Consider the following 13,709-nt stretch of genomic DNA (forward strand, 5'->3'; position numbering starts at 1 on the left):
TGCTGTTTGTGACTTTAGGGATCAAGTATTTGGGGTTGTGTAAAACCTTGAAATCTTTTTATTGTGTAGGAGGATACTTTGTAGGAGTTTTAAGGCTGCTATGAGCATTTGAAATCAAATGATGCAATATTTTCATATAATATGAGAGGAAAACTGTATACATCCGCATAGCAGTATCTCTCAATATGTAAAGTATTTTTAAGGTCATGTTAATAAGATATAAACTAATAAACAATGCAAGTTATATAATACACAATTTAAGTGAGGATGAAAATCAAATAAAAAAATCAGGGATCTTTAAAGGGCAAATGTGTGTGAAATGTTATACAGATGAAATGTCACTGACTCATGGAAGGAAGAATCATTTGCAGCAATGCCTTTACTACACCATGGCTTTACCACACAGGTATTTGTGCCTTTATCACACATGGTAAGTATTGGTGGTAAGGTTGGTATCTATCTATCTGTCTGTCTGTCTATCTATCTATCTATCTATCTATCTATCTATCTATCTATCTATCTATCTATCTATGCATATATATATATATATATATATGTCTACGTGTGTATATATGTGTGCATTTATAGATCTATATTTTAATAGATATAACAGACATCTTTATATATATCCATATATATATATATATATATCTATGTATATTTCTATATATATATATATATATATATATATATATATATATATATATATATAGAGAGAGAGAGAGAGAGAGATGGAGACTGTGTTTACATGCATATTTTGGTTTTCTAATAAGTTTGGCGTTGTTTGCCTAGTCTTCATGAAACATTCCAAAAATAAGAATTCTTCCACCTCAGCTCCTTCCAGGAAAACATCATGTAGCAGGAGAAAAATGAGGGTGCCCAAAATGCAGTTTCCCCATGAATTTTTCCATAGGAAACACTACTGAATGGATTTACACCAAATGTTTCAGAAAGCAAGATCTTGGCACAGAAATTGTGCTGTTTGTGACTTGTAGACAATCTGTTTAGTAGTTTATGAGAAAATAAGACTCTGAAGTTATAGATATTTCACACAGAGAAGGATCCGTGGCGGCAACACATCTCAAGATGAGATCTGATTGGCTTCCAACAATGATGTGGAGGCAGCCATTTTAGGATTTAGGATTCAGTCTTGAGATGTGAAAAAAGGTAAAAAAAGTTATGAGGGGGCAGGGTAAGGACATCCTCCATAGGCTTGGTTGAGGCCCTTGCCTGGGGCCAAAAAATGTTTTTTAAAGTTGCCACAAGTTTACAGTGAAGCAGGTGCTTAAAAAAAACTCCTCCTCTGGAATGGAGCAAGGCTGGGGGGAGGTGACACAATATTTTTAGGGGAGGGGGCATGTGGCCCTCCTACCCGAGCCTCTAGGAGGCCCTGGGGACCCCATTAGCTGGCCCGGTGGTTAAATTACCGGGAGTCACATAGCCTCTCTCCACGAGCCTCTTTGAGGCCCCAGGGACCCCATTTCTGTGGGCTGATTCAAAATTGAAGGAGAGGGGTGTGCAGCCACCCTTGCTGAGCCTAAAAAGGCCCCAGGGACCCATTTCCTGGGCTGAAAATATTTAAAAATTAAAAAGAGGATCAGAGTGTGTGGCCTACCTCCACAAGCCTCACAGGCTCCTAGGGACCCCATCCTGCATGGCAGGTTCACAAGATGTATGCCGGGGAGTCCACTCTGGGGACATAGTTTGTTCACCTGCAAGAGTAGGAGCAGCAAAAAATAAAGTACACTCCCACCCAGCAGGATCTAGAAAAATTCTCCAGCTGGGTGGGAGCATGCATATTTTTTCCCCTGTCCATGCTTTTGTGGTCAGGAAAACAGGGATTGCTTCCACCCTGCAGGAGAATAGAGAATTGCCTCTTCCTGCTGCTGGGAGCAATGCCCACTTTCTGCTGCACCCATGATGGGTGCATCGAGGGAGTCACCTGGGCTCTTCCCACAGCCCCAAGGTTGTGCCTTGTGGGGCACCCACACTAGGTCCTAGGAGATGGGTCCCATGAAGGCATGGGATTGGGGGCAGAAGTCCCTTTCCCTTTAAAACAAAATATGGCCCTTGGGGATGGGGTGCAATGAGCTGCTCATTTATTACTCACTGCTCCTTGCACCCCTCCCCAAGCCTTCTATAACCTTCTATAGCCCCTAGGGATCGATCTTTAGTAAAGGCGAGGGGAGTGTGGACCTCTCCCAGGGCCACAGAAGGGCCCTGGGTACCCCATTCCCCAGGCTGAATTTGTTTTTGCGTGGCACATGGCCCTCCTCTTCTAGCCTCCAAAAGGTATTTGGGACCCCATATCCCAGGCAGGTTTCCTGTAGTTTGGGGGAAGAGGGCATGTTTCTCCCTGACACCATAAGGCCCCAGGGACCCTATCACCCAGGGCTGTAACTTTTTTCAGGGGAGCAGGGAACCCACATCCCCATGCCATCCAGAGGCCCCGGAGACCCCATTCACCACAACCAATGGCAGCAGTGTCCCTGGAACACTGCAGTTCCCTGTCTGGAACAACATGGGTATAGAGAAATTCAACTCCCTGCTGCACACTATCAAGCAAGATGCACAAGATTGTTCCTGTTCAACTGGAGCAACAAAATGCCACTACAGCCGGCTCCTGCCACACTGCGATTGATACAGGCATGAGAGCAGGCAGGGGCAGTGGGGTCCCTGGGGTCCCCCAATGGCCACACGGGCTCCCATTGCTGTGGCATAGCATTTTCATGTGTTCAAGCCCTGGGGACGGCATCTCCAATGCCTGTTATTGTCTCAGAAAGGGGTTCCAGAATCACTTTTGTACTGACCCCTGAAGATGGGGTCCCTTAGGCATGTTAATGGCTTAGGGGGGGGGGCCAAGCCATTCCCCTCTTTTAATGTGTAGTAGCCCTAGGGGATGTGATCCCCGGTGTCTGATAATGGCCTGGGAGGTGCAGCACCCCACCCTCTGCCACATTGGAATGAAGCCCAGGGTACAGCTTCCCCTGGGCCTCCTGAATCATCAAGTAGGGGGAGACACATCCCTCCTACTCAAAACATTACATTGCAGCATCTCCCCAGGCCCTGGCCCACCCTGATACTTTTTTTAAAAAAATGGGCGGGAGCCTGCTTTAAAAAATCTTTTTTATTGTAGATCTTCCACAAATTTGCACTGGAATTTTTTTTAAAAAAATATGTTTTTGTCCTCAGGGGTGGCCCCACCAGGCTTTGGGGGTAGGTTACCCTGATCCTGTCCCTTCTATGTTATGTTATACATAATTTCCATACAGAGGACTGAGTCCCAGAGTCCTAACATGGCTGCCATCACATCTTTGTTGATGTGGTGTAAGCCAATCTCTGGATCTTTCAGCTTAGCTGATCCTCCTGGACATGAAAAATACAAATATTTTGAACCTTAATTTCTCTAAAACAGTTTAATGGATTCACACCAACTCACAAAACACACCCTTGCTGGACCAAAATCTTGCTTTATGCCAAGTTTGGTGTAATTACATTCAGAAGTTGTTTACGATATTGCTGTTCAAATTCTCGAAGGAAAACTGAATAGGGAAAAAGTGTTTTGGGAACCCCCAACCAGCCCTTCCCATTTTCTCAACCTCGGCTTGACGGATCACCAAAAAACTTTCCAAGAAGGAGATGAGGTGGATTTTTTTGGGGGGAAAGTTTCATGAAGATAACGGCAAAGTTATTAGCAAACCAAAAAATGATTTTCCTATGGAAACATGGTCCTACCTATAACCCACCCCTATATATATATATATATATATATATATATATATATATATATATATATATATATATATATATATATATATATATATATATATATATATGTTTAGGGGGTGGGTTCTTGTAAAGGGAGTTAAGGGTTTAAGGATATAAAGTGGTAATGTGGCTCCGAAGGGTAATTTTCAGGTTTAGGGGTTCTAAGGGTAATTTTAGGACTTAGGGTGAGTAGTGGTAAAGGAAGGTTAGGGGTAAGTTAAAGTGGTAAAGGAATGTGTGGCAAAGGCATGTGTTGTGTCGTCATAAAACGTCTAAGAGAAGTACCTTCCTGGTCTCAAAAGCTATCCTTCAGATATATGCATTTTCTTTCAAACAATACCATGCGTGTAAATTCGGTTGTTCGGGATTTTCATTCAAATAACTTTCTAGCCACGTATTATTAGATTGCTACACTCTCTGGTGTTTTTTATTGCATATCCATTGCAATATAGCAGTCATTTCTGAAATTGCTTCATTAAAATGAGCCCCGTGTTTTGAAAATAACATTTCTGCTATCAGATTCTTCAAGCACAAACAAAGCTATTGACTCATTTCATTTGATATAGGACCATGTAAAAATCAAGACCACCATTTACTTGAAGACTGTAAATGACTTAGCAATGCAATTTTAGTAATTCTTTAAAAGAGCACAATCAGTTGTCTTCAATTAGTTTAGTTCTATAAATAATGTCATTAAATTCATGTTAGTTTTCAGCTGAAATGGTCAATTACCTTCAACAGTGTCAGTGTGTTCTGCTGTAACATTTACACAAATTAAAAACAAACATATATTTATTCTATAAATATTCTTAGCATAAAAAAAACGAACGAATTATGTACAGAAGAACTGAAGCAGGAGAAGGAATGAAGGTTTGAATGAAAAAAGGAGCGGAGAGAGTGCACAATGTTGGATAGGTGCAAGTGATGAAACTAGAAGAGAAAAAGGAGGTAGCATAAAAATATAATAGAATCAACGAAGAAAGGAAAAAAGGGAGGAAAAGCGTCCACTGAACATCTGTGGATGAGTTGGGTTCATGTGGTTTTCACGTGTTCATAGTTTTTAATAAGATGTGGGTGCACTTCATGTGTCTCTGTGTCCTGACAGTTCCTCAACGTCCAACCACATGTTCCACTTCTGGGAGGTCAGGTTTGTGGCCAGTCCAGACAGTTGTGTGGGGTTTGCTTATCGTCCATGCAAATTTAATCCTGATCCTGCCAGTGACACAATTCTCTCACCACTGTTGTGCTTGAACAGCAGAGATATGTAGCACTATTAGGAAGGAGTCACCGGAAAATCCTAGGAGCCAGTAACCTAATTGTATGCTAAGAATGTGGTCCAGAACCAGAAAGACATTGGGCTCATAGTAGCTATTGGTAAAAGAGTAACTCTCAAATGAGCCTCCTCCGTATGGGCGGAGGAGCATCACCCCTTCCCCCTTACCAGCAGCAACTCCCTCAAATCCTCTTCCACAGAAGGATAATAAACTCTGTTGGGTTGCTGGGCTGGAGAGAGCCTGCACAGGCTCCCAGTCTGCCTGGGAGTGCCCTGGCTGGGCGCTCCCAGCCAATCCAGCGATAGGAGAGGAGCAGAGGAAAGTTTTTTTTTTTTTTTTATTATTATTATTTAATTTTTTATTCCCATGACCCCGCACCCCCTGCCCCAGCCATGCAAGCCGCTCCTGGTAACTGCGATGCAACATCTACCATTCTTAATATACTGCATATATTTCTACTGACCCTTATAGACCAAGTTTACTCCTATAACTAATTCTATTCTTCCAAACTTCATTCCTTTCCTACTTGTACTGTTGTAGAGGGTCGTACAATTTAACATGGATCACCAGGAGATACCATGAGTAGCCAGTAAAAATGATTTTGAGACTCCCTTCTGACCAAACAATTAGGCACGCTATTGGTAGCCACAAAAGCAAAACTACCATGGGGGAGGGTATACCGACCTTCCCATTTAAAATATCCATGTTCTCTGACACATGATTCTAGTCTACCCAAGGTCATCCATGTCCTTCTTTTATCAATGGTCTACGGATGAGGGATGTATTGTTTGCATCAATTTGGTTAATTTTGTTTTGGTCTACACTGATTTGTAATAACCTGTAGACATACAAATTGCAATAACCTAAACTGTCATATAAAGCATATGCTAAATAAATATGCATTCAGAACGCAGGCACCAATTTAGCAAACCATAATGTGAATTGCATAACATGAAGAATGAAAAAAAATCTATACTTTATTATGTTTATAAAATCATACATTTGTAATCTTTTTGACCAAACACACCACTATTTCAGTGTAGTTGGCGAATACACATAGGGGGTCATTCCGACCCTGGCGGTCATGGACCGCCAGGGCCGGGGTTGGAGGATGCACCGCCAACAGGCTGGCGGTGCATCAAGGGCAATTCTGGTCAGAAAAGGGAAACCGGCGGTTTCCCAGCGGTTTTCCCCTGCCCCTGTGAATCCTCCACGCCGGCGCTGCAAGCAGCGCCGCCATGGGGATTCCGACCCCCTTCCCGCCAGCCTGGTTCTGGCGGTTTTCACTGCCAGAACCAGGCTGGCGGGAACGGGTGTCGTGGGGCCCCTGGGGGCCCCTGCAGTGCCCATGCCAATGGGCATGGGCACTGCAGGGCCCTCTAACAGGGCCCCACATTGATTTTCAGTGTCTGCCTAGCAGACACTGAAAATCGCGACGGGTACAACTGCACCCGTCGCACACCAGCAACTCCGCCGGCTCCATTCGGAGCCGGCTTCCTCGTTGCTGGTGCTTTCCCGCTGGGTGGGCGGGCGGGCGGCCTTTTGGCGGTAGCCCGCCAGCCCAGGGTGAAAGTCAGAATGACTGCCGCGGTCTTTTGACCGCGGTACGGTCTTCTGGCGGTTCCCGCCAGGCGGGCGGCTTCCGCTGCCGGCAGGGTTCATCTGCTTGCATTCTTCATCTGGTGTTGGGGCGAACTCTTTTTTTTGTAATTGTTGCAACATGGCACACCGCGCTTTATCTTTAAGTATGGCACCCGCGCCCACCAACACCTACCGCCTGACATTCTATTTGTCATTGTTACATTCATGCTGTGATTTAGAATTATTTAAAAATTTTATTTTAACTGTTTTGCGAGTGGAGCTTGTGTTGTCAGTCAAATGCTGCCCGCATTTCTTCTTTCCACTGCCACCTACCACTTCTCTGTGTTGCTTTGGCCTCAGCCCGCGGTGCTGTCCCCCAACCAACTCCCATCTGTTGCTGCATATTCTGTTTGTGTTGGCATCCGCCTTTTCTCAAAATTCACTTCTTCTCCCTGTGCCCCCTCCAACTCCCGCCCTTCAGTCTATTTGTTTTTGATACATTTGCGCTATGATTTAGGATTTTATTTTTAATTTATTTTAACTGCTTTACTTGTGTTCTCAGTAACTACTAAAACATAGTGCCTGCTTTTTATCTTTCCCCACCCACCTACGACTTCTTTGTGTTGGTGCCTGCCATTGCTTCTCAGCTGCTCACACTGTGATTTAGGATTTTTAAAATGTATTTAAAATGTTTTGCATGTAATGCTTCCTTTCTTCTCCCACCTAGCACTTCACTTTTGTGCTGCCCAGCACCGCACCCTTCCTTACCCCATTGTCCACGTGGTGTTCTCCCTTCTAATATGAGTCATCACAGAGATGCGTTTTCTTTAGCCGATGGCTTTGTTACTTATTGATGAACAAGCTTAGAGAATTGGTTTGTAGCAGGCATTCTTTAAAGCAACAGGTATTGTGCATACTTAGCTATATACTGAAAGATTCCCAAGCTGTTGGCTGCAAAGTTTGCCCAAACAGATCCTCCAATAATTCTTCTTAGTGGTCCCAAAAGGCCGAACTGTGCCTTTCGAACATGGGACTCTTTCCACAGATGCACGCAAACTATGTAGGGCACACAGATTGTCAGTTTATGTTCCGCTGCACTCCGAATCGAGTCGTTTTTAGTTCACGTAAAACTTGGTGTTTTAACAAACATTTCTTATGTTTTATTTGGAAGCATGGACCTGGTTGTGTCCGGCTAAGTGCTGTTTTGGGGCTTGTTATATTTACACCTCTTCTCCATATTGCTTTCATTATTGTTAAACTCTCTACCTATCAGTGTCAAATCTTCCACGTTAAAAAACAGATGATGTTTTAATACCCAGAATAATGTGCTGCATTGCTAACTACGTATACGGTCCCAAAGAAGAGACCTATTGGCTATGCCAATGCTTGTTCATCTTTGCTTTCTCTCTGCCAATCACTGATTTTCAATTTTCCCCACTTCTGAGTTTTTCTCTCTCTCTTGCTCTGGATCAAAGTCTATTGAGGAAAAAAAAAGTGTTGTTCCAAAGAAACAAGTGCCCATGGGCTCCATCTAGCAGGTAACTGACTGTTCCAGACCTAGAAGCTTTTCCGTGGCATGGATCGCACGTGACTGGGTCAAAGCAAATCTTGTCAGTCTTTGTGATGGAGCAAAAACGGTCCAAATTAGTGACTTTGTTCCTTTTTATTGTTACTTGAGCTTACCGGTTGTGCAGGGATGTCAACCTGCGTCTAAACTGGAGTTTTGGCATCCAACCAGTATGGGCTATGCATGCACAGAGGGATTAACATCGGCCCGGAACGTTACCATAAACTTAACTACACTGGTACGAATGTTCACCTACAAATCACCAGGCAGCTGACAGCCTGAAGATAAAAACTGTGAAAATGAATTACGGGACATATTTATACTCCGTTTGCACCGAATTTGCGTCGTTTTTTTCGACGCAAATTCGACGCAAAACTAACTCCATATTTATACTTTGGCGTTAGACGCGTCTAGCGCCAAAGTTCATGGAGTTAGCGTCATTTTTTTGCGTGAACACCTTCCTTGCGTTAATGATATGCAAGGTAGGCGTTCCCGTCTTAAAAAATGACTGCGATGCATATGCGTCGTATTTATACTTCCGGGCAAAAATGACGCCCGGGAGTGGGCGGGACTAAAAAAACCCGCATTTGCGCCGGATTTTAGCGCCTGGGTCAGGGCAGGCGTTAAGGGACCTGTGGGCTCAGAATGAGCCCAGAGGTGCCCTCCCAAGCCCCCAGGGACACCCCCTGCCACCCTTGCTCACCCCAGGAGGACACCCAAGGATGGAGGGACCCATCCCAGGGAAGAAAAGGTAACTTGTGGTAAGTATTTTTTTTTAAAAAAATTGTGGCATGGGGGGCCTGATTTGTGCCCCCCTACATGCCACTATGCCCAATGACCATGCCCAGGGGACAGAAGTCCCCTGGGCATGGGGACTCCTGTCTTTGCTAAGACAGGAGTCATGTTAATGGCGTCTGGGCGCCAAAAAAAAAATGGCGCAAATCGGGTTAAGACGATTTTTTTGCCTCAGCCTTACTTGCCCCATTTTTGGACGCCCAAACGCCATTTTTCGCTACGCCGGCGCTGCCTGGTGTACGTGGTTTTTTTTCACGCACACCAGGCAGCGCCGGTCGGCTAACACCGGCTGACGCCATTCAATAAATACGGCGCCCGCATGGCGCTTCAGAATGGCGTTAGCCAGCGCTCATTTTTTTGGCGCAAAACTGCGTTAGCGCAGTTTTGCATCAAAAAGTATAAATAGGGCCCTCCATGTTTTCAAATACTTCAGTACGATGCTGGAAAAGTGAAATGTTGGATCAGTGGACCTGTGCAAATTAACTTCATTTTGTGCATGCCTAAGCGAACAGTGCTTCAATCTATTCACATAAATGAATTTGTATTACTAAAAGACAAAAAAAATATATATATACTAACCACACTAATCCATCCCGTTTTACTTTCTTCAATGTGCTGCCGGTTCTGAAAAAAAAAAAAAACAGACATTTACTTTTTATTTTGTCTTGAAATAGATTAAACATTTTGAAGGGTAAATTCATAAATTCAAATCACTTTTGTACATTCAAAATCACCTTAGGTGTTCATATGGCCTTATTTGTGAGACGAAATACGCGTCTGCAATTCCAAAAAGTGACTATGGAGTCATAAAATGATATACTCATTCCTTGCATTACACCAGTTTGGTGACTACAAAAAAACAAATTGGAAGGCAGTTACAAAATGCAAATTAGGACTGTTAAAATGTTTGATACGTTTACTAAATATTTCTAACACTTCATCATTTTAATTTACAATTTCTACTTGCAAGTTACCTGAACAAAATATACCGGTCAGAATAGAATAGAGGGTCTGACATCCTGACAGCAATGCTTTGCAAGTTATCAGGTGATGCCAAAATGTATGCACCTGGGATATGAGACTGTAAATAACTCACACAAACATACGTGCGCGCATAGAAAACAAAAACTGCTGAGTAAATCATCACATTAGTGCATCCCAAATCATATAATTTTGTATTAGACGTCCGTGATCCTTAGGTATTGTTCATATGGGCAGCTAATCTAAAGATGTGCCATTTGCTAGTAATACAGTAGCCACTGAATAATGCCACACACAAACAACCTGATACAAGACATGGTAGGGGCAAAGACGATGCACCATAGTAGTGTGAGAGCAAATAAACGGAGGGGAACACAGCATCCTGCTAAAAGGACGAGTGCCTTTATAGATAATACAAATGTAAGAAATTACTTCTATATTAGAAAATAATGCGCAATTGGAGGACAGAAGACTTTGTTTCCCTGCAGCCTTTCCGGCAAGGAAGCCGCTTCCTGGATGCCTGACGCTCCTGGAGGAGTATAAAGGGACGCTTGGACCCCGCTGAGGGGACATGCGATTGGAGGCCCTGGGGGATGAAGAATTTGTTTCCCTGCAGTCCTAGTGGCAAGGAAGCCGCTTCCTGGTTGCCTGATGCTCCTGGAGGTGCATAAAAGCCTGCTTGTACCCCTCTACGCAGGGCGTGCGATTGGAGGACACGGGGGCTGAAGATTTTGTTTCCCTGCAGCCCTTACAGCAAGCAAACTGCTTCCTGGTTGCCCAACACTCCTGGAGAAGCATAATGGGATGTTTGCACCCCGCCTTGCGGGACGTGCCCGGGTGTGTGCCTGGGTGAAGACTGGGCCAAGAGTGGGCCGGTATGCTCCCGTCGGCAGCCGGGCGAGGCTGGGCTGGGCCACCCTTTGATGCTTTGTTTGAAGCTTCTAGGGGTAAGTGTGGGTTCCTCACTTCAATTACTGTTTATTACAGTTTTGATCCTCTGAGCACCTCTGCGGTAAATACTGTATTGCATCCAGCAAATGGCAGGACTCCATCTGACAAACAAGGGAGACACACTTTCAATCGGACCATGGGAACTAGCCTTATCGATTACATCCTGGTGGATGTAAGGCTTTGGCTGTATATTAATGATATGGTGGTACAGGCCAGAGGGGATAGTGATCATAATGCGCTGGTTCTTTCTGTAAAGTATATAGCAGTGAAAGAGAGGGGTAGCGCTGATAAGCCAATCGATCGTAGGCTGCACATTTCCAGAAGTAAATGTTCTGTCAAATGGGCTTCTATGACCACTTCCAGGGAACAGCTGCAAGGAATATATAGGCTTGCTGAGAGCAGCATTGAGCAGTTTGAGTCTATAAAGTGAGGTGTGGCCCAGGGTGATTGTTTAGAACAAGTATGTACCATTCACAATAATCTTAAAAACAATTAAAGGGCCCTTGCAAGCACAAAGTACCTGGTTCGCGTTCAAAATCTCTGCAAGGGACCACAGAGGAGGCGATGCATGGAAAACAGGGCGGTGTGCGTCGGTTTTGCCCCTTCACACACCGACTTGCGTCATTATTTTCCATGCAGGGCAAGGCTTTGCGTCGATTTCCGGCACGCAGACTTGGTTCCTCTTCGGGTTGTGGGGTTTAATGATGCCCCGGGGACGGTTTGTGGAATCCTTGGCATGCGGAGCAAAGTCACAAGCGCTATGTTGATCCAGTGGGTGTTGGAAATTTCTCCCGCACAGCATGCGCTGCGTTGATTCCTCTCTGGAAGTCGGGCTGTGTCGCCCCGGGTCAGCTGTGCGTCGATCCTGTGGACTGTGCATCGAAGTTCTGGTCGCAACGCAGGCGCTGCGTCGATCTTCTCCTTGCGAAGTCAGGCTTCGTCGTTCCGGTCTGGCGTGCAGTGAATTCTTCGCAGGGCAGGCTGTGCGTTGTTTTTAGCAGGCTGTGCGTCGAATTGTCGCTGCACAAGGAGTCCAGTTGCAAGAGTGAAATCTTTTTGGTCCTGAGACTTCAGGGAACAGGAGGCAAGCTCTATCCAAGCCCTTTGAGAGCACTTCTCAGCACAGTCAGAGAGCAGCAAGGCAGCAGGGCAACAGCAAGGCACCAGTCCTTGTCAGAAAAGCAGTCCCAGTGAGTCCTTTGGGCAGCCAGGCAGTTCCTCTAGGTAGGTCTGGTTCAGGGATTCTTCCCAAGCAGGTTTCTTGTCCAGAAGTGTCTATGAGGTAGAGTGTCTACCCCAAGAACTGTCTAAGTTGGTAGGGTCAGAGACCCTGCATAAATACCCAAATGTGCCTTTGAAGTGGGGGAGACTTTAAAGAGTGGCTTAGAAGTGCCCAAGGTCCCCTTTCAGTTCCATCCTGTCTGCCAGGGTCCCAGTAGGGGGGGTGTCTGTCCTTTGTGTGAGGGCAGGCTACTGTCTTTTGACATGCAAGTGTCAAGCCCTGCACCCTCCCAGCCCAGGAAGACCCATTCAAAATGCAGATGTATGCAAGTGAGGCTGAATATCCTGTGTTTGGTGCGTGTCTGAGTGAATGCACAAGGGATCTGTCAACTAAACCTAGCCAGACATGGATTGAAAGGCACAGAACGATTTAAGTGTACAGAAATGCTCACTTTCTAAAAGTAGCATTTCTAAAATAGTAATATAAAATCCAACTTCACCATACAGTAGGATTTTGTAAGCCATTCTGGCCATACTAAATATGACCTTCCTACTCCTTTCAGAACAGCAGCTACCACTCAAAACAATGTATGAGGGCAGCCCCAAAGTTAGCCTATGAAGGGAGCAGGCCTCTCAGCGATGTAAAAATGAATGTAGGAGTTTTACAGTACTAGGACATGTAAACTACACAGGTAAATGTCATGTCTTTGGCCTACACAACACCGGGGGGGAGGGGGAAAAAACCACTTAGGCACCAGGGATTGGTGTGTGTGTATGTGTGTGTTTTCTTTAGGGGGCTGCCCCTTGGGTAAGGGTCGCTCCCCATGGGGGCACATTACTGTTGGCCATATCTGCCCCCCTGGGCAGATTGATATATTTTTGGAAGGCCCATCTGCCCCCACGGGGGGCAGAAAGCCTACCAGGGAAGATTTGTTTTTCAAAATAGGAGGGTGGGGCCTATGGTCATACCCCCACTTCAAATAAATGGGGCCAAAGTTGTTCTGCCCACCAGTGGGCAGATGGGGCGATTACCCCTGATCCACACCACGGGGGGACAGAACGTCTACTAGATGCCAGGGAATTAAAGAAAAAAAGAAAAAATAGTGTGGTGGTGGCTACCAATCTGTATGGGCCTCGTTATGCCCCCGCCCCAACTGAAGGGGGTAAGAGTCTTTCAGCTCTCCCCCGCACACTAAAACATCTTATCCCACGGCAAGCAAGAGGACATTTGATTATTTGAGGTTTTAATTTTACATTTGGGCCATGAGAGCTTGGCTAACTTTCAAAATTGTCCCACATGAAATGGTGAGGGCTGCACTTTATGGACTTTGGGACCCTGCCATGTAGAAAAATCCACAAGACCTAGACACATCTGAAAACTAAACATCTGGGTAATTCCAGGGTGGTGTGTTTCACATGCACCATGCACCATTTTCTTACAAACATTGCCCTGCAAACCTCTAACTTTGCTGGAAATCACACATTTTTCCCACATTTTTGTGATGGAACCTTCCGGAATCTGTTTGGAATCCACAAAATTCCTACCACTCAGCCTAAATATATTTTTTTTC

General features: G+C 44.9%; 1 protein-coding gene across 3 annotated transcripts in view; it reads right to left on the reverse strand.

The window, feature by feature from the left end:
* The window catches only part of LOC138284927 (prolyl endopeptidase FAP-like), a 551,554-nt gene that overhangs the window by 349,358 nt on the left and 188,487 nt on the right, over positions 1-13,709 (reverse strand). For all 3 annotated transcript variants that reach the window (XM_069224259.1, XM_069224257.1, XM_069224258.1), the window contains one exon: positions 9,565-9,609. In XM_069224259.1, coding sequence (XP_069080360.1) covers positions 9,565-9,609 — 45 coding nt within the window. The remainder of the gene's footprint in view (positions 1-9,564; positions 9,610-13,709) is intronic.

Source organism: Pleurodeles waltl, chromosome 3_1 (genome assembly GCF_031143425.1).
Source record: "Pleurodeles waltl isolate 20211129_DDA chromosome 3_1, aPleWal1.hap1.20221129, whole genome shotgun sequence".
Lineage (NCBI taxonomy): Eukaryota > Metazoa > Chordata > Amphibia > Caudata > Salamandridae > Pleurodeles > Pleurodeles waltl.